The 21,772-nt window shown below is 33.0% G+C and overlaps 1 protein-coding gene across 1 annotated transcript; it reads right to left on the bottom strand.

Moving 5' to 3' along the window:
* Positions 1-325: 325 nt before the first annotated feature.
* Positions 326-2,835, bottom strand: UMAMIT22 (nodulin MtN21 /EamA-like transporter family protein). The gene is made up of 7 exons (XM_022916627.2): positions 2,579-2,835; positions 2,427-2,486; positions 2,222-2,338; positions 1,871-2,120; positions 1,598-1,756; positions 877-1,028; positions 326-614 (listed from the first exon to the last, which is right to left on the bottom strand). The coding sequence occupies exons 1-7, from the start codon at positions 2,779-2,781 to the stop codon at positions 470-472; spliced, it is 1,086 nt and encodes a 361-aa protein (XP_022772362.1). The 5' UTR covers positions 2,782-2,835; the 3' UTR covers positions 326-469.
* Between the last annotated feature and the right edge of the window lie 18,937 nt (positions 2,836-21,772).

Raw genomic sequence — 21,772 nt, 5'->3', positions numbered from 1 at the left:
TCACTGTACAAGGAGCAAGCCAATTCCTTTTCAATTGTTTTTACCTACCAAAATCACACTAATGATAACAGCTATCCCTGAATTATGGTGACATGAACAAGATGGCCTGAAGTGATCAATATTCAGTGGAGTCAAACTCTGACCATTTTATTTCTACTTACAGCTAATGGTATAAATTATTTGATCTGATGATAGTATGATATTTCATCCACTGAAGAATTAGTGAAAACCTTGCAATTATACATTTGGATTGAAATTTGAAGACATAGCAAAGTTAATATACAAATACCTAGTTCTTCGGAATATAAAGAAGTTGGAATAAAGACAGAAGAGAAGCTACAAATAGCAGGGAAAAAAGAAAGAGATATGTTGGATGAATCCAGCGTGGTATTATCTTCCTGAGGATTCTCATTGCGAAATTTCATCATCAAAGGGCCAAAGCCACTTGCTGCAATTTCAGTCCCATCAATTACTGATGTGTAATGCACTCCAGTACAATTTCTTCTTTATTAGTATCTGCATTTTGTTCATTTGTTACCACTTTTCCATCTTCTCTCTTCTTCCCCCACAACACACTATAAAGACCTCCAACCAGCAGGACAACCCCACCAACACTGCAATATCAATGATATTCAAAAAAATATGGACCTTTCTCAATTTTTATATGCTAGCCGTTGCTGATATGAAATAAAATCAAATATTTGGAAAATGTCACCAAATGAACGGTCATGCTTTCATAATCACATGTTAATATGCATATATATATATATATATTAATTTAGACTAAATAATATTATTTGTGTGCACTTACATGTCTTCATACGTGTTGTATGCATGCATGCATGTACAAGAAAAAGAGAGAGTAATAGTATGCACCTTCCCCAGTGAAGGGTTTCCTTCCACAAGAATGCAGAGACGATTGCTGTTATTACAAGAGCTAATGGAGTGAAAATTGCTGTGAAAACTGGACCTTTCTTCTCTATAGTCCAGACTTGCAGCCAGTATGTTATGCCAGTGACAATTACACCCTGCCATGATCATTTTACAGTCAGCTAAAGAGGCTCATCTATACGATCAACCCTGTGTTTGCATAGATGTGTACGAGTTCATCAACGTAAATTCATGTATATATGTTGAAAAGGCCATGGTCTAGTGACAAAAGGATAGGCAGAGGCTCTGGGAGACCAAATTTCCGATCTAGATAAGCAACTATAATGTAGAATTTACTTTTGAAGGTATATGGAGGTAATATAATCACTATAGTTTGATTTGATAGGCTCAAATTAAAAGGATTTCCACCATCTAGTGCGACAAATTTGCACTGATAGGTTAAAGGACTTCTTTTCCAGGACATGCCATTGAAAGAGACTTGAAGAAATACTTGATTTTTCTACCTTTAGGGTGCTGGAAAAGGTAAATAACAATTGGTTCGATGACATTCAAGTTTATTCAATAAATTTAATGAAGCCTTCATGATTTTTATAGAGAAGAATTTGATCGTTGTTTCTCGTTTCTAAAGACTATGTTAATTTGATGGATTCAGTAATTATTTTCATATGCACATGAATACAAGTGATAATGCTTGAGATTAACATACACAATAGGCTACAGAGAGAAGATGAACATCCCATCCAAGCTTCCAGGCTGATGGATTTCTCTCTGCTGCAATGGCCCAAAATGTGGATTGTATGCAGCTAAAGAAGCATTGTAGAGCAGTAAGACGTATTTTGGCTGGATATTGCTTGACTATGCGACCCTAAGATCAAAAACATATTGTCAAAGGAAAAATAAGAAGGCATAGGAGAAAAAAAAACATGGGGGAGAAAAGGCATAATGAATGAAAAAGAGAGTATTGCTAATTCAGATCAACCTGTAACACAAGCCAAAAGGACCAAGCTGTATTGGCTGAAATCATGATAAGAGAACCTTTTATCCACTCTCCAACGGAGTAACTCTTAATCAGAGAGTCTGAAGTTTGCTTTTGAGTTGCTGGATACCAGTTCATGAAATTTATAGGTGGCCCCTTAACAAAAGCAAACACCAAGGCTCCAGATAGACTGATTACTGAACCTAACACCTTGGAGATTCCTGGCAGTCGTCTTATGGATATACTTTCCATCCTGAAATATTCAAAGTCAGTCCTGGAAGAGATCTTAAACATATTTTCTTCTTTGTCAGAAATAATATCTTGTTGTGCTGGCATGTTTTTTTCTTATTATACCTTAAGCAAACAGCAATGATAAAGGTAAGGACAGGAATGGTATTGGTGGTGGCAGCTGCAAATGTTGCAGTGGTGTAGTTGATTGCAACATAGTAGAGATTTAAACTCAAGGTGAGCCTGAATTTTCATTTATAAGGGACTGTTAGAAGATTCAAATATGCATCGATATTGAAATATAACATCAACTAAGATCCGGTTCACATACCCACATAAGGAAACTAAGAAGATCTTGCAGAGTAAATTGTATGATAGAGAGGTCTGCTTACTGCAAATCAGAAGTTTCCCAAACTATAAATAAGAAAAATGCGAGAGACTGAGGGTTAATGTAAGTATGAAATATTAGGTACTTCAAGTAACCTTTCAAGGAAGAAAGCAAATGGAGCTAAGGCGACAGTGGCAAAGGCTTGTCGGTATACCACGAAAACATAAGGGTTCATTCCTTTGGCAATTGCTGCTTTTGAAAACAGGGCCATGCCTGCATAGATACACTGCACAAAGAGCATAGAAATGTAAGGCTTTTGGTTCTCCATAGCCATTGCACCTCTAAGTAAACTCTTCATGTTTTGCAATGTCTCTTAAGCCTCTTTTTTGTGTGTATCTTCAATTGATAAGCTCTTCAATATATAGAGAAACCAAGCACTCAGCAGTCTCTCCTTGGCACTATTTTATTTTTTTCTATATTTTTTTCCTCCTAAATGTCAATTGTTATTTAGATTAAAGTGGAATGGGCTTTCTGCTTCAACCAACTACTAAAAATTTCTAAAAAAGTCATTTGAGCCTTATCACAGTGGCATGGAGGACCACTAGAAAAACACTTTTTGCCCTACGTTTCATGATTCAAAGGAGACAGGAGCAGGGGTTAGTGAACAGTAGATTGAAAACATACCTTTCCTTGGTATCTGCCATCAGCAATTCGAATGACTAGCATCTTATTTTTTTCGGGCAACATAAAATCTTGCTTAATAACAATTACGCATGTCTTTTACCTATAGAACTCCCCCCAAAACCTTGATTGGAGGTAACGGACTGTCATCCAAAGGCATATGACTAAAAGCACCAACACGTTTATTATTATTTGGAGCACCATAGATTTATGAATGTTTGTATTCTCAAATGAGCAGTTTTTTCCATTTTAATTAGTTTGAAACCCTCTCTAAGTCATATGCGTAGTTTCTCTAAGGAAAACAATACACCAACCAATCACATCATTATTAGTGCTAATAAGAACCACTAACAAGGTTGAGTGGACATGCACTAGACCAAAAATCAGGCCAACTCGGATTCTTGTAGCATAGTACAACATTCCATTACACAGAAAAGTCTACTGGAGATTAAAGTCTCCGGGGGGCAGATGTTGAGTTTTATTATGTCAGTGCAGAAATCAAGGAAATATGAAGTTAAATTTAGATAAACTGATAAAGTACTTTTACAATTGCAAGATCTGTTAAGATATGTTATTGCTTTTGCTTTTAGATCCTGTTCATAGGCTAGGCTATCCGTAATTGCTTATTGAAGGCTGCTCGGCAAGAACCGATTCCAATGGCTTTCGGAGATCCTTTTCCATGACAAGAGAAGCAAAGGACAGATTGCAAAGTTGAAACTGTGGTAATTGGTCATGCACCTTTGAGCTCAATGGATTTCTCTCAAATTTCAATGACAAAAATATTTCTCCTGAGTTTCTTTCAGGATAAGGCATACAAGCATTTGTTAACACAGAGTTCTCCCCACATGACATTTCTGACATATTCAACACATTCTTCAACTAGCAAGGTTGCAGCTTTTGAGTCTAGTTCAGAGTTCACCTTGGCATGACCTTGTCTGTTTTCACTATTTAGCTTCATGGAGTTGATCCTGCCGTGCCATACGTCTACTTCCAAGGCCCGTACCCCCCAAATCTCAGTAGTGATGCACCATAAAAGGTACAATATGATCCATAACTAGCTAATCTTGCTTGATAGCTGCCCACCATGAGACACCACGGAACAAGCAGCCTTGTTGCTATTGAAGAATAGAACAATCACTTAATCTGATTAATCATCACAAGCTTTATCCTGTTAGTTTTGAGTATATCTTACCACAGCGTGAACCATTGCAATATTTACTAGTCAACAGAAAAATCATGAATAAGAAACATGCTGTTTTCTGGTGAGTATGACTAGCTGATGCTTCCACGCATATCCTCTTCTAAAAAATGAGCATGTGACCTTATCGCAAAGAGACCATAAAGAGATTCCTGAAATGAAAGCTGGTTTCATGTCCTTTTCCAGAAATTAGACATGTGTTCTTTTAATTTGATAAAAGTAGAAACACAGAACAACTCTTTAAAGACAAGAATGGAACAACTTCATTAGAAACCACCAGCGAAATGGTAAAGCACGTCCCACCTTATGATTCTCGCCACTTGCTACAGCAACAACATTCTTGTCCTTGAAGTGTTTTCTAGGTTCCTAATAATAGTATTATCCATTGATCATTTTTAACAAATTCTTTAATGTGGAGAATCATTTGAGAATGCTGTGTCTGGAGACACTAAAGAGCTCAAAATTTATCAGTCTAAACTGTGGAATGAACGTCAAGATTGGTGAAAATCGACAACCTCCTTTAATAACTTGAATGGAAGACCAAACACCAATGTATGGTGGTCTAATCAATAGCATATACTTGAATCCAGGGGCAAATTTTGAGCCAGATTTTGTTTTTTAAAAAAATACATCACAAAGAATAAAAAGCTTGTCTGGTATCACATGGACATTTTAACGTGAAATATTTGAAGTTTTCTCAAACTATATGTTATTTCTATCTCTATGAAGTGTGATAGAAAGGTTCAATAATGGCATTTGAAAATAGAATTAAGCTCTCTTCCTCCAATAATGCAACTTCAACATTTCAATCCTTTCTCCATTTTTCTTTCCATTTCGAGTACTATTTCAACATGTTATGTTCTTCTTTTGCTTCATCAACTCTTCTTTTGATGAATTCACACTTTAGCATCTCTTTTGTGAGTGCATTTACCTTTAGAAGTTCTTGTAATAAACAGAAAAAGGTTGGAAATGAAATTCTTGTACTAAACTGATCTTTCTTAAGACCATATCAGATAAACTAATGTTTCATTTTTGAAAATTTTGAAGGTAATTATCATTACCGAACTGCAGTTCCTTGCTTTTGGCAGCTCAAACACTACTTATAGCCCTCTTATATTAAAATTCATTCAATCCTTACCTCAATAACCCAATGGACATCAATTCAGGGATAAAAGCAACCAACAATAGAACTAGTAATAGTCTGAATTCCCTGGAAGAAAGAAAATTAAAAACTCTTGAATTGTATATTAAGTAACTTAGACGTACAAGATGATATCATTCTGCAATAATATGTGTAGGGACAGTTTTGTGTAAAGAGATGTATGCTTGCCACAAAATACACGTGGATGAGAATTTTAGACAAATGTGGTGAAGAGTCAGTTTCAGGAACAACATTCCTTTGAAAGAACTAAGCACGTGTTCCTATTTCGATACTTTTGCTCGATAGCAACTCCCTTTTCAAGAGTGTTTACTTATCAGGCCTACCATTATTTTTTTTTCTTCAAAATGTCCTTAGAAATTGACTATCAATACAATCTTTAGACACCGAGGGATAAAGGGATTGCAGAGACATGGATTTGAATCCGAACCTATTAGATATCACCTTTTAAAATTGAATGACTGTATGGATAAACTGAACTACATTTTAGGTTCACCAATGTGCGACACAATTCATCCCCTAGTCCCAACTCCCAATCATCTCCACTCTGTCCAATAGAGCAGTTCTTAGACTTCATCAGATGATAAAGTACACCAGTGTCTCAATGTAGTGTGTTGAGACTTGAATCATTATTGGTCAGTGATTTGAGTTTTTCTTCTGAATGGACGGAAATGCATCGTGGGTTTTAGATGCAGAAGGAAAACAAACAATTAAAAAAATGAGAAGGAACTTGAAATTTGGTTCAACTCCATTGCGCAATGTTCCAGGATTGGGGTATCATGTTTAATCTTGGAGGACTGCAGGAAGTGCTTGCCAACGAGATATGATATGTCTCTGTCAAGTGTACAATCTCTGATCTAGCAAATTTACGTGGATACTGTTGGGAGTTTTTAGTGATGCAAAAGGTATAATGATCTTTTTCTTCGTTAGAGGCCCCTGACAGAAAATCAAAGGATATTTGGGACATTTGTATCGACATAATATATCAGGTTTACCTGATACATTTAATGTCATATCAGCTCGGCCGCATCATTATTGTCCCTCATTGACCCACTAACTCTCATCTATAAATATGAACATCCGGGTAGTATTATGATAGGTTCCTTTTTACCTTAATCTCTTATCTTTCTCCCTTTTTGACAAGGATTCAAATAGCGGTCGGATAGCGGTGTCGCGGCCGCTATTTCGCGGTCGCGCCACTATCCGCCACCGTTATTGGAGAAAAACGGGGGAGAATTTGAATTTCGTCTATAGCAGTTGAATCGCGGCCGTGAATTGCGATATAACGGTGAATAGCGGCAATAGCGGTCCGTTATTGCCCGCTATTACCGCTATTGCCACTATTCCTATTTTCATTCAAAAATTCAAAAAAAATATCATTTGATTTTCTTTAAAAACTTAAAATAAAAACAACAAGAAAGAAAATAAACATTAATTTACAAATTCAGCAAAAAAAACCCGCAAAACTTAAACTTTCAAAAAAATCAATTCTCTCAAGTTCAATTTCAATCAAAATCAAATATATGCAATTTAAAATAAACAATTAATTCAACACTCAATTTATCTTTTTTTTTTAATTTCCAAATTTGTCATGATTTTGTGTGTTTGGGATTAGATTGGGCTATGTTACATTAATAAAAGGAGGCAAGAGTTACTGAGACTTGAAATAAGAGACAAGAGATGAGAGTGAAACTTGAGATTTATAGAAGCAAGCAGATAGCACACACCACATAAAAAGAGAACTGAGAGATGGGGATGAGGATAAAGGTTTGGAGAAAAAAAATTATTGAATGCAAAGTGAAGGGATGAAAAGTTGTGTGGATCTATGCAATTTAGTCAAGAGACAGGAGAAATAGACTTGAGGTTATTATTGTTGAAAATCGTCCATAACATGGAGGCTGTCAAGTTTGATTTACTGTAAGGTCATAAAAAACGATTCTTTTGATTCATAAATAATAATGCTCTTACTTAATTTATGAATACCTAATCACTTATTATTTGATTTATACATAATATAGTTCGATAATAATTTGATGAATACGATAATTAAATAATTAAATATATTATTCGTTATGATTATTTATTTTTTACATATTTATTTATCTCTTTTTATTTTTTAATTATCATATAAATAATTTTTTAAATATGAATATTTTACTATAAATATATTTTTTTAAATAAATAAAACACATGATATGATATAAATTACTTTTAAAATTATAAAATAAGAGGTTTTATGATTAATAATTAAAATTATTATATTTTATAGCAAATTGAGCAAAATTTAAAAAAATTCACGACCGCAATAGCCGCAATGACCGCGAAGGTCTCCGTTATATCCGCAACCGTGACAAATGCGATGCGACCGAAAACGTGACCGCTACCGTAATTTAAATCCCTGCTTTTTGACCTATTTCACATTGATTTTTAACTTACGTGTCGAAATGCAAACGTAGATATAACACACTGCCTTTGTCTCTTACCACTTTTTCTATTCTCTTGTCCTTTCAAGAACAACCCTACATTAGAACTCAATATAGACATTTGATGCGTCAGGTAGGGGGCTTTTCCATTAATTAGTCAAGCATGAAACAATGCCTCATAAGAAGAGAACTTTGGAGGAAAGAGAGAAGGCTGTTCTGGCCGGAACAAAGACACTCAATAACTAGCATTCGGACCAACCTACCCCACAACAAGTTGGTTTCGACCATAGAGCAATTCTAGGCCCTGATCAAGCAGATACAAACTCTTAAACAGATGTTACAGACTATAGCCCCACCCTAGGCCGAGAAGCTGTGAAAAGGTAGCTGACTTTTGAAGAGATGAGAGCCTCTTTGGCCTCCAGAGAAGAAGAGCTTGACACCTCTACTCGCTATCATCCTAGTCCTAACTTAACATATGCCACAACCCAAAAAATCAAAACAAACTAACCCAAAGCCCTAGCCAAATAAGGACTTAGAAGCTCGGATACAGGCTATAAAAAAAGAGCTAGAGGTGAAGGCAGTGGTTTTTAAAGACGAGCTCAAATTTTTAAAGACCTTACCCTTCACTAAAGAGATCGATAGAGCAATACCTCTCAAAGGGTTCAAAATGCCAACCTTAGAAACTTATGATGGTACTTCTAATCTTTTTGATTATTTGAACTCTATAGAACTAACATAATGATGCAAGATGCAGATGAAACTTTGATGTGTAAGGGTTTCACCAAGACCCATAAGGGCGCAGCTCGATCCTGGTATAATAGTGTGAAACCAAGATCAATTACAACATTCAAAGACCTCAGCCACTCTTTTCTATCCAGATTTGTGAGTAGCCGAAAACTAAAAAGGATGACGTTAAGCTTGATGTCGATCCACCAAGGCCATAATGAATCCCTAAAAAATTATGTCACGCATTTTAACGTGGAAGCTTTACAAGTAAAAGAGCTAGAATAAACTACCGTTATAGCTACCTTGACAAGTGGACTCAATGATAGATAGTACCATCTAAAGCTGACCTTATATTAGAACTGCTTAAGACTTTGGTCAACTTCCTATTTGTAGCAAAAAGTTACATAAATGCTAAAGCTACAATGAGAAATAACCAAAGTAAAAGAGGCTTATCCCTTTTGTTTGATTGTAAAAAAGATAAATATTTCTATGATCCTCCTCCGAGAGGAATATGACATAAGGCCCAAAGCCCCAGTGGAAAAAAAAATTATACTACATTGAATACCTTTTGGGAAAAGATTTTGACGCAAATTGAGAAAAATTCAAAGCTCAAATGGTTGAAGCCATTGAAGCAGAATACGAGGAAGAATCCTACCAAAAGATGTGCCTTTCATAAAGATATAGGCCATAACACCTAAAACTATGTCGACCTAAAAAATGAGATCGAAGCTTTAATTACAATAGGTCAACTAAGAAAGTTTGTAGACCAAAGAAAATAATAGTAGAATAAATTATATTAGAGATAAGAAGGAAGGGCACCAGCAAGGGACAGGGAAGGCAGGCCAGGGACAAATAGAAGAGGGAAAGCTCAAAGAAATAAACAAAGACAAGAAGATGGCTGACCTAACAATAATAAAAAGAAAACTTTTGAGGAAGGAGAGAAGGTTGCTTTGGCCAAAACAGAGACACATAATAACCAGCATTCGGACCAACCTACCCCACAATAAGTTGGTTCGACCATAAAGCAATTCTAGGCCCTAATCAAGCAGATACAAACTCTTAAACAGATGTTACAGACTATAACCCCACCTTAGGCTGAGAAGCTATGAAAATGTAGCTAACCTATGAAGAGGTGAGAGCCTCTTTGGCCTCAAGAGAAGAAGAGCTTGACACATCTACTCGCTATCATCCTATCCTAACTTAACATATGCCACAACCCAAAAAATCAAAATAAACTAACCAAGAGCCCTAGCCAAATAAAGACTTAGAAGCTCGAATACATGCTATGAAAAAAGAGCTAGAGGTGAAGGCAGTGGTTTTTAAAGAGGAGCTCAAATTTTTGAAGACCTTGCCCTTCACTAAAGAGATCGATAGAGTAATACCTCTCAAAGGGTTCAAAATGCCAACCTTAGAAACTTATGACGGTACTTCTAATCTTTTTGATTATTTGAAACTTTATAGAACTAACATAATGATGTAGGATGCAAATAAAACTTTGATGTGTAAGGGTTTCACCAAGACCCATAAGGGCGCAGCTCGATCCTGGTATAATAGTGTGAAACCAAGATCAATTACAACATTTAAAGACCTCAGCCACTCTTTTCTGTCCAGATTTATGAGCAGCTGAAGATTAAAAAAGATGACATTAAGCTTGATGTCGATCCACCAAGGTCATAATGAATCCTTAAAAAATTATGTCACGCATTTTAACGTGAAAGCTTTACAAGTAAAAGAGCTAGAATAAATGATCGTTATAGCTACCTTGACAGGTGGACTCAATGATAGATAGTACCATCTAAAGCTGACCTTATATTAGAACTGCTTAAGACTTTGGTCGACTTTTTATTTGTAGCTAAAAATACATAAATGCTAAAACTACAATGAGAAATAACCAAAGTAAAAGAGGCTTATCCCCTCTGTTTGGTTGTAAAAAAGATAAATATTTCTATGATCCTTCTTCGAGAAGAATATGACATAAGGCCCAAAGCCCCAGTGGAGAAAAAAATTATACTACATTGAATACCTTTTGGGAAAAGATTTTGACGCAAATTGAGAAAAATCCAAAGCTCAAATGGTTGAAGCCATTGAAGTAGAATATGAGGAAGAATCCTACCAAAAGATGTACCTTTCATAAAAATATAGGCCATAACACTTAGAACTATGTCGACCTAAAAAATAAGATCAAAGCTTTAATTAGAATAGGTCAACTAAGAAAGTTTATAGACCAAAAAAAATAAGAGTAGAATAAATTAGATTATAGATAAGATCGAAAGGTGCCAATAAAAGACAGGGAAGGTAGGCCAGAGACAAATAGAAGAGGAAAAACTTGAAGAAATAAACAAAGATAAGAAGATGGCTGACCTAACAATAATAGGTTAATAGCTAGGGTAATTAATGTGATAACTAAGAAAGTTCAAACTCGACCAAAAGAAAGTTTAAACTAGGTACGATCAAGGCCATTGGCTCTTTAATAAAAAAAGAAAAAGATTGGAAATATGAGCTAATCTCTTTTAGCTCGGAGGATTTGTAATGAATCTAACATTTCTATAATGATGCTATAGTTATCACGATCATGGTATATAATTATGTGGTCAAGAGGATCCTATTTAAAAATGAGAGTTTAACCAAATTCATGTACTACACCATCATGAAAAAAATAAAAATTAAGAAAGATCAATTGCAACCGATTACCACAACTCTAGTAGGATTTGAGAACAAACAAGTATAAGTGAAAGGGACTATTAAACTATTGATCTTCCTAGGAACTGAATTGAGGATAATTCGATTATAGAATTCATGATAATAGACATCCTATCTGTCTACAATATGATATCAAGCTGATCTAACCAATATGTTATGTGGCTTTAGGCTTAGTTCCTCATTTGAAAGTAAATTTTTTTACACATTAAAAGGTTGGAGAGGTGAGGGGAAACTAGTCCATGGTGCAACAATGTTACATCATGATAATGAAATGAAGGACTGAAAAGCAGATTGGTAGCCTGCGTGAGACTAAGAATGTTGAAGAAGAAAAACAAGTAAAATAAACTAAATAAAATCAAGAAAATAGGACTATAAACTCACAATATACAATTGACCTAACAAAAATGTGCTATTAAGTCGCTCAAAGCTCTTAAACTTCAATAGCTCCAATAAAAAAATATATTTTGTTTCATTTTTTTAAACTTTTGAAATAATTTTGAAGGTGATCGGGCTCTTAAGTCGGCAAAAATATTTACAAGCCATTTGGACCGAGTTAACACGCCAGCCAAAACAAAAATTGAAATGGGAAACACATTCCATTCATTATATGTTCTAATCACTTATCAACAATATGCTGATTATCAAGTTGAGATCTATCTTCGTAAGAAATGGTCTTAACTTAACTAAACAAAAAAAAATAATTGACCAAAGACTTGACCCAAATGAAAATTGACCTAAGTCAACAAATGACCTTATGACTATGCCATTTTGGGAAAATATTTTAAAAAAATACATGCAGATCAAAATTAAACTTCAACACAAGAACAAGTAAATTGGTTTTTGAGAAATAATGCTAACTTATTTGCATGGACACTGTTCGATATGTTTGAGATTGATACCAAGGTAATGGTCTATAAGCTGCACATCAGCCTGAACATGAAGCTAGTTTGGCAAAAAAGACTTTTACCCTAAAAAGACAAAAGGCTATCAAAGAGGATGTTCACAAATTATTGCAAACATGCTTCATTATGGAGGTTTACTATCTTGAATGGATAGCCAATATGGTCATGGTTAAAAAGCATAATGAAAAATAAAAAATGTGTGTTGACTTTACCGACCTTAATAACACATGCCCAAAAGACTTTTTTTTCTCCCTAACATAGATATGCTAATGGATGACAATGTCGAGTATGGCTTCTTCAGCTTTATGGATGCCTACTCTGACTATAACCAAATCAAGATGTTAAAAAAAGATGAGAAAAAAATAGCTTTCATCATTGAGAATGGCCTTTATTGCTATAAGATAAAGCCCTTTGGCTTAAAAAATGTGGGAGTGATCTATCAAAGGTTAGCTAACAAAATCTTTAAAAATCATATTGATCATAACATGAAAGTATATGTGAACGACATGATAATCAAAAGTAAGAACTTTGCCAAGCACTTGAAAATCTTCAAAGAGACCTTTAACACTTTAAAAAATACAACATGAGGCTCAACTCGAGTAAGTGTACCTTTAGAGTCACGTCGGGCAAACTCCTTAATTATATGATCAATACAAGAGGGATAGAGATGAACCTAAAAAAGGCCCAGGCAAACTTGGATATTAAAAGCATCGATCTCAGTAAAAGATGTATAAAGGTTAACTGAAAGAATAACTGCCCTGAGTAGGTTCATGTTTGGATCGATTGAATGATATTTTCCATTTTTAAAAATTTTTAAAAATATCTCTAATTTCATGTAGCACCTCAATGTCAAAAAGCATTTGACAAACTCATAGGGTTCCTATCTTTTTTGCCCATCTTCTCTAAGTTTAGGTCTGGTGAAATCTTATATTTATATCTAACAACCATAGACTAGGCCATTAGCTTGGTCTTAATCCGTAAAAAAAAAGAGGCATAAAGATCAATTTATTTTGTAAGGTATTAATAAGATCGAAGATAAATTATCGCAAAATAAAAAAATTAACTTATACAGTCATCACGTTGGGTGGAAATTCAAGCCATATTTTCAAGCTTACACGGTACACATACTGATTGATCAACCATTAAAGCAATCTTACAGAAGCTAAAATTGTTAGGAAAACTAATTAAATGGATAATAGAGCTCACTAAATTTGACTTATATATACTTTTTAGGTTGGCCCAGAAGTCTTAAGTGTTGGCAAATTTCGTTAAAGAACTCGCGTTGGCCTATTATGATAACCATTCTAAAGAAAACAAAAATGCTATAGAAAAAAAAACTAGAAACTTTTTGTCTATAGGTCAGCTACAAGCAATGGTAATGGAGCTTTCCTAATTTTGATTAACTTGAAAGGATTATAATATCAATATACCCTGAAGTTTGGATTTAAGGTATCCAATAATAAGGTGAAATATGAAGCACTGATAGTCAGTTTAAGATTAGTAATCGAGTTGAATGTTTAGTATATCACCATATATAACGATTTTCAATTGGTGGTCGGTTAGATAAATGGTGAGTTTAAAGCTCGAGAAAAAAAAACTCTAGAGATATCTAGATAAGGCACTTGCCTTTATAGCCAGCTTTCAAAAAGTCAAGGTAAAAAAAATAACGAAGTTTGAAAATTCGATGACAAATGCTCGTCTACCTCTGAAATAACAATTGAGAATTTAGATCAAGTTCTAGTGGAAGAATTGGCATAAAAAAGCACTAAAAAGAAGCTCTTAGGATAGATCAAGGAAAAAAATTTTGGTGACCCTAATTGTTATATATTTGACTATAGAAGAATTGCCCAATGATAGAGTCTGAGCTAAAGTATTGATAAGAAAAGCTCTTCGGTATACGACGATAAATGAAAAGTTATACAAAAAATCTTTTAGTTTGTCTTATCTAAGATGTATGGATGACGAAGAAGAATATTACATCCTGAGAGAAATCCACAAAAAAAATATGGGAACCACCTCAAACCTCAGTCAATCACCTATAAAGTGTTTAGATAAGGTTATTACTGGCCCATTATCAGAAGGGATACGATCGACCTGATAAAAAATGTGACAAATACCAAAGGTTTACCCACATACAATATTTTTTATTTACCAAGCTCATTCTCATTATCAGCCTTTCGCCCATCATGTAATGAAAAATGGATGTCCTCGGACCATTCACCCTGGCCATAAGCTAAAGAAGATTTATCCTCATAGCAGTAGACTACTTTACAAAATGGCTAAAAGTTGAAGCTTTAGCCACTATGATAAAGACCAAGGTTGAAAAATTTATATGAAAGAACATAATCTACGAGTTCAACCTATTTCAATCTATAATTACGTATAATGAAAAATAATTTAAAAATTCAAAGTTCAAAGTAAGAGAATGTGTTATCGAGCAGAGCAATTGGTAAGCTATGGTATCTTATTTTTTACTGGCAAGGGAGTGCTAAGCGAAGGAGTTTGATTACTTAACCATTGTGGGGTTGATGACCTTATTTTTTTCACAAAGAGGGGACTTTGAGCTGGATATTTTTGCTCTGGGCCTTTTTAAGCCTGAGCTCGCATTGAAATATGAAAAAGTTGAAGTCTTTATTGGTAGTCATCTTTACAAAATCTAAATGTTAAATAAAAATCAAACAAAATAAAGATCCTAAAAGGTTACCTCACATTTACCTTAGTGTTTTATCTCATTTATTATTTCGAGAGAGGTCAACTTATGGACATCTATGATGAGCTCTCTTTATGGGTATACTCCATGATTTTATTTCGATTTGATAGTTCTAAGACAAAGAGAGTAATTGGCATGCTTATAAATTAGCTGGGCTAATTTATTACTTTCCAAGCCTTGACCTCGACCTTGGCCTTGGCCTTGGCCTCGGCCTCAATCTCATCACCTTTATTTGGTTTTTGTTTCTAAAGGCAAAAGAAAAATAGCTTTCAGTTTTTGATAGAGCTCAGGCAATCAATGAATAGTTTCTTATTAGGACGAGTTATGATGTAATATCACATTTTATTGTTGGGGTACTTTTTAATAAAAAATTTTCCTAAATAGAATAAGATCAAGAAAATTATTTATATGTTGACAAAAAATGATAAAACCTATTATATACCATATAGAATGGGGGTGAGCTAAGTGATGGTTAAATTATAAGAATTAAAAATTAAAACAAATAAACAATGAAGTGAAAACCTTAGACCAACCATAAAAGAATCCCAATATACTCAGAACTGATGTGGCTCTAGTTTATCGATAACCCAATCTGAGGAGTTCAGCATCAATATGCCATACCTTTCTTTGAAAAATGAAAGTTTGTTACCAAAACATGGACGTGATAAGATGAACACATGTTATAATAGTTTTCAGGATTAGCCCAACATTTTCGTTCCCTTATCACATTTTTAAGGGTTATATTGAGGTTGCAAAAAGTATATGTAAGAACCTTGGCTAACTTATCCTACCTCGAGGAACTACTTTCATTGTCATCATGTTCCCATTAGTGGCACCCTTATTCTCCTGCTCTTTTTCGAAACCTTTCTCCTTGTTAGAGTTTTAATCGTCAAAAGACTTAGACACTTGAGCAGAAATAAGATTATGAGATAGTGTAGTGGTCGAGAACAACACAATTTCAAGGAAAAATAACAAAAAAGAGACTCTTTGATGTAAGAAGTAATGTCAACAAAAGTTAACCCAGGAAAAATGAAGAAACAACAAGGCATTTATGGGTTGAAGAGCAAAATAAGAAGAAAACTGATGAAACTAAACCTCAAAAGGAAAAATAGTCAAAAATGAAGAAAGGTCAACCATAAAAGATGGACTAACTTGGGAAATAAGGAAAATAAGTGGATTCTTTTATTCAAAATCTATCTGAGCACATAGCTCTTTTTTGTTTGGAACACGTTCTCCTCTTGCCTGAGCATTCTCATCATTTCATTATTGCCTCTTTTTAGACATGACGTTGAGCTAGTAGATCGTCCTTTGAAATCTTAACCTCCGATGACTGATGAACTATGTCATCATCGTCTTCCCTAAGTTAACCTCTTTTAGGCTCAACCTTAAAGCTACCGACCTCCTTAGAACTAAAATTAAAATACATGATGAATAAAGAATGTACAAAAAAAAATAAAAAAAGTTGGTGAAAAAAAGAGAATTATAAGGTTGAAAAGAAGAAAAGCTTTTGAGGTAAAAAAATCTAGATTAAATGGAAAGCAAAAAAATTGAAAAGTAAAAAATGTAAGCCCTAATAACCTTTTATATTGTCGTGATTCAGATTAGACAAGCGGTCTAGATTATGCCACGTGTTAGAGTGCCATAGGAAGAGGTTTTTTTACCTTTTTGTTCTAAATTTTACCACCTAAACTACCTCTCTCCTAATTTAATGTGATCTTAACCCCTAGATCCAATCAAGCAGATTAGATCGAATAACTCCTCAAACAAAACCAGCATAGTGAATCGGTAACTGATTCATCACCAGAACTTAAAAAAAGGGACTTGAATCTAAACTTTCAAAAAAACATCTAAGTCCCACATTAACTAGACGAGCTCCCATCCTAATCTTAGATTATCCCAGACAAATGAGATTTTGATAACCTTCAAATCAGCTGTGCACTCAAGCTAAAGCATGCATGCAGGATCAAACACTCATTAGGATGGCTCACACCACCTTACTTCGGTCTATAAGAAAATGCCAATTTTATTGATGTAGATCTCTATGTCAACGTTGGCCATAGGAGATCGGATATCTCTTTTCCCTTTTTTAAGTTGGTCAACTTATGTGAAATGAATTAATAGCATGCCCAATAGATTGATATTCAGATTGCATGGTGGAAGGACAGAATATTGAAAGCATATAGTTGTCTAAAAGGCACAATGGCCTTTTTTTTCATTAGAGGCCTTTAGCAAACAATCGGGGGTATTTTAAACATTTGTGCCTACCTAACACGCTCAATGTCACATTAGCTTAGCTACGTCATTATTATCCCTTATTGACCCATTACCTCTCATCTACAAATATAGGTATTTAAGCAATATTATGATAGGTTTTTTCTTATCTTAATCTCTTATCTTTTTTGCTTTTTGACCTCTTTCACTTTAATTTTTGATTTATGCGTTGGAATGCAAACGCAAAGAACATTTATTGTCTTTGCCTCTCACCACTATCTTCTATTGTCTTATCCTTCTAAAAATGACCCCACATCAGAGTTTGGCATAAACAAAACCTTTTATTAGTGTCAATCTTGTAATAAGATTATGACAGATTATTAATCTCCCTTGATATTTTAAACTCTTTTTAGAATTAGGGAATGGTCCTTGCCAATGTTGTAACAGGGATCAATGTTTTTCAACATGTCATATATGATCAAGACATGAGATAAAGTCACTAAAAAGGAGTAGTCTTATATTGTCCATTACATCCTTATCCAACTCTCAAGTTTACAAAGCCAAGTTTCCTTATAATTAGATGATATAACTTAGAATGTCTCAAAATCGAATACTTTAAATTCCATTATATATAATGCAATCAGTAATGTTGATTTATGTTTGAAAAATTTGAAAGATATACTTAAATTAAAATTTTATGTAACTTAATTTGATTAAGAAAATCAATAATTCATACTTCTCCAATTCAAACTTAAAATATTCAAGACTTAACTTAAAATTTTGAATTTAAAAAACTTAAATTTAAATTGTTTTGATTTTAAAATTCAATAATTTAAACTCAAGATGATTGAGTTCAAATAATTTAAGTGTCAAATCTAAATGAACCTTGAAATGTAAGAAAAAACAATCAAATCTAATGTTAAGTTTGTTTAACGAAAATTCATTTTTAAAAAATTTAGTAATATTTGATATTAATATAGAATATTAATATTAAAGACATAAAATAATACTATTTACTATTAAAATATTATTTATTTTAATATTTTAAAAATGTTTAAATAATAATATTATATTTTTCTTTTATTATAAAATATATAAAATAGTAATATTTATTAAAAATGATTTATACTATTAAAATAATAATATTTTTATTTTGAAAAATTTATTATTAAATGATAAAAAGTATTATTTATATTTATTATTACAATAGTAATATAAAATAGTTGTCATTTAATATTAATAATACAATATATTTTAAATTTAAAAATATTAGTAAATGATTCAAAATAACCACATTATTAAAAATTATTATGAAAATAATAATATTGTCAAATAAAATTATTAAATAGTATTCTTTTTTAAATTAATAAAAATAATATGTTTTATATTATTAATATTTACTTATTTTTAAAATAATAATTTGTTACTATTTATTATTAAAATGTGAAAAGTATTTATGTTGATAATATTCAAAATAGAAACATTTTGTATTAATATTTTCAATAATTAAAAATTTTAAAAAAATTATTAATGTAAAAATATTTTGAATAAATTAAGTTAAGTTCAAACTCAAAAAATGCAACTAAGCTTACGGAGTTGACAAGTAATCCATGAATAACTTTTTTTTTTTTGAAATTTCCATCCCCATTTAAAAAAAAAACAATTTGAAAAAAATTCTTATTTTCTATTGATTAATAATATTTTTTATTGAATAGTTAATTTTTTTCTTTTTAAATAAAAAAAATAATAAAAAATATATAAATCATTTTTTTAAAATTAATTTTTTAAGAAACAAACGTAGTTTAAAATAATTTAAATTTTTTCCAATTTAAAATAATTTAATTCAAAGTGATATGGATAGTCATATATGTATAAAATAAAGAAAGGTTTACAATATATTATTATTCAAATATATTGAAAAACTTTCTTTTTTTCAATTTTAAATATTTAAGATGACCATGGCAACCTCTAAATTTCTAGTTTATTTACTTTCTAAAAAGACAACAAATTTTGTACAGTGGAGAAACAATCATTTCGATGAAATTAACGGGCTTAAAGCTGAAACTAGCTTGCTAGAAGCTAAAGATAATTGGGCTTCTCGTAGAAGTAAAAATCTTTTGTTTTTCTTTTGGACAGAATTGGGATTGTGAAATTCAAACCAAAGCCTAGCTAGGTAGTTTTGGGCTCATAGATGTTCCTAATGTGCGTAATTTTCTTCAGCTTACTTGCCTTAAAAAGTCCAATGGGTTCCGAGAATTCAAGTGTTTCTTTTTCTGTTCTTTTTTTCCAAAAGAGCTACAGATAAATCATTGTGAAAAAGAGTCTGCTTAAATTAAAAATAGTCATGGTCATGCCATTTGAGTATTAATGCATGTATGCTGGATATATTGTTCCAGGTGGTGGGCTCGAAAAGATTTAGACGCGTACTATTTATTAAAATTTTTTAAAAAATCATGGTTATAGCTATCCAGGTGACCATGCTTACTAGAAAAAAAAAATTTACTAGAAATTCACTATGCAGTGAAGTAGATAAACATGAAATTATATAAATCAGAGATATGGCAGCAGCTTGGACTAACCCATTGTCATATACCACAAAATGCAAGCAAATGGTTGCAGAGCTTTAGATGGATTCTTGACTCATTGAGGTTGACAAAGAACTGTGATCTATCACATACAATTTCCCGTTATAGCTTGATGCCGACAACCAAATGTCTGATCAGGACATGGCCAGTGTGCAGTGGGCAGTGCCTCGATCAATACTGTGATTCTTCAATTTATTACTGCTTTCTCCCTTTGCGATATTCGCCCCTTCCACGTGCTTCTCTGCTCCCAGTTTTTCACCTTTTTAATCACATGAAAAATCTACTTGTTGATTATCAAATCATGATTCACGATGTTAATTAATTAGACCAATTGTTAAATTGTACAAGTAATTTCAAACAGAGTTCTAGCCTTTGTTGGAGGGTCATAATCAAGGGATCTCAACCTTTTGCCTTTTTATTATTTTTATATTTAAAATTATTTAAAATTTAATATTTTATCAATATATCATACGATTGTTTTCGATAATTTATTTTTTAATACCATCATTAGGTATCATTTTCGGGTTGTCAACCCTGAGCTCTTTCTCTAAAGATTTTAAGTACACACTATTTCATATTAAATTAACACATTAATATTTTTCTCTCCAAGTACTCCACAAAATGATCTAATCTGATTGAGAACAAAAATTATCAATCGACCAAAAATTCTCCATGTTTGTCTAGCTTCTTCTGAAATATATGATTCTGATCACGTTAACAACTTGTAATCAGATCATCAATAACATTAAAATTAACAAAAAAGAGATAGAATAAACTCGTGGGTTGCTTAGCTAGTGCCAGGTAATTTGGAAGGTTAAACCACATGGATGACATATGATGGGAGTCCCATATTCACATGCCCTTTCTGCTAAGCAACCTTCTCATTCTTTCTCCTCTTTTGAGATGTTACTTCCCAGAATAATGGGCTTTACTCAGTGAGAGAGATCAGACAGCTATAACTCCGCCATGTCACCGGGTTGGACGGTGCCTGATTATTGTTTTTATATTTTTCTTCTTTAACAAATTGGTATAACATTAATTTTTAACATGTTCTTAACATTTTTTTTATTATTTTTTTTTTGCAAACCGCCTGCCACACTCTGTACAGCTCGGTTTCAACTTTGTAACAAGCAATAATAATTAGATTAGAAACTTGAAAAATGTTCTGTACACATCTTTTGTTTTTCAATTATTTATAGCAAATTATGAACTACAAAAGGTGAAACCATGCAAAGTTTCGAATAAAAACTATGATACAGTACACCACGAGGGTTTTTTTTTTTTTTTTTGTCTGCCAAGATTCTTTGCTTAAGTTATAGCACAGAGAAACCCAGATTGTTGGCTGTTGTTTCTGTCAGCTGAAATTGATAATAAAAAATAGATTTCATAATATGCCAACCGTCAAGTGGATTATTGAAAGAGTATATATTTATTGTTAATTAATTAATTTGCTTGTTGATGAAGTATGCAGAAAATTTTTTTTTTGAGTACTGCTTGGAATCCTATGTTTAAGGAAACTAAGATCTCAATCTAAATAACTTCCTGGATCTGTTTGGCATCCAAATTGCTTTATTCTCTCACAGACAAAATCTTCTAAACATCACATGAAATTCTTCTGCAACTCTATTTTGCAATTGTAGCTTTCTGTGCTTTATGTTTCTTACAAGAAAAACTATCAGTTTCTTGGTGCTATGTGATGAATAAATACAACCAAAGATGGGGAAATTTTTAATGGTGGGAAAGTGGGGGAACCAGGGCATCTCCATTAATCCAACTGCTAGAGAGAAGTTTTGTGCCAGCAAAGCACACGAGGGCGGGTTGGGGGGGCATAAAACAAACCAGTAAAAGTACTGTTGTTTTGGACAAGGCAAAGACAAGCAAAAATACATACTAACATAAACAAAATGTGATAGGTCTTCTCATAAATCAATTACGTGCCCTTCACCCCCTCCCCATAATAGCAATTACACGGTGCCCCATTTCTCCTTGATGTTTACCTACCTTTCTTCCTTCACCTCACCTCCTCTTATTCATTTTCAATTTTTTTTTTTTGT

The sequence above is a fragment of the Durio zibethinus genome, chromosome 20 (genome assembly GCF_047325235.1).
Source record: "Durio zibethinus cultivar Kanyao isolate XHJ-2024 chromosome 20, ASM4732523v1, whole genome shotgun sequence".
Lineage (NCBI taxonomy): Eukaryota > Viridiplantae > Streptophyta > Magnoliopsida > Malvales > Malvaceae > Durio > Durio zibethinus.
Note: the sequence above shows the minus strand (reverse complement) of the source record. Positions and strands in the feature narration are given on the sequence as shown.

What these genes read in the sequence shown, in the direction of transcription:
- UMAMIT22 (XM_022916627.2), bottom strand. Translation starts at nt 2,781, where the DNA reads ATGAAGAGTTTACTTAGAGGTGCAATGGCTATGGAGAACCAAAAGCCT. An exon ending in TTCTCTCTGTAGCCTATTGT is followed by an intron (nt 1,029 to 1,597) that starts GTATGTTAATCT and finishes TGATCATGGCAG; the next exon opens with GGTGTAATTGTCACTGGCAT. An exon ending in GAAACCCTTCACTGGGGAAG is followed by an intron (nt 615 to 876) that starts GTGCATACTATT and finishes TTGATATTGCAG; the next exon opens with TGTTGGTGGGGTTGTCCTGC.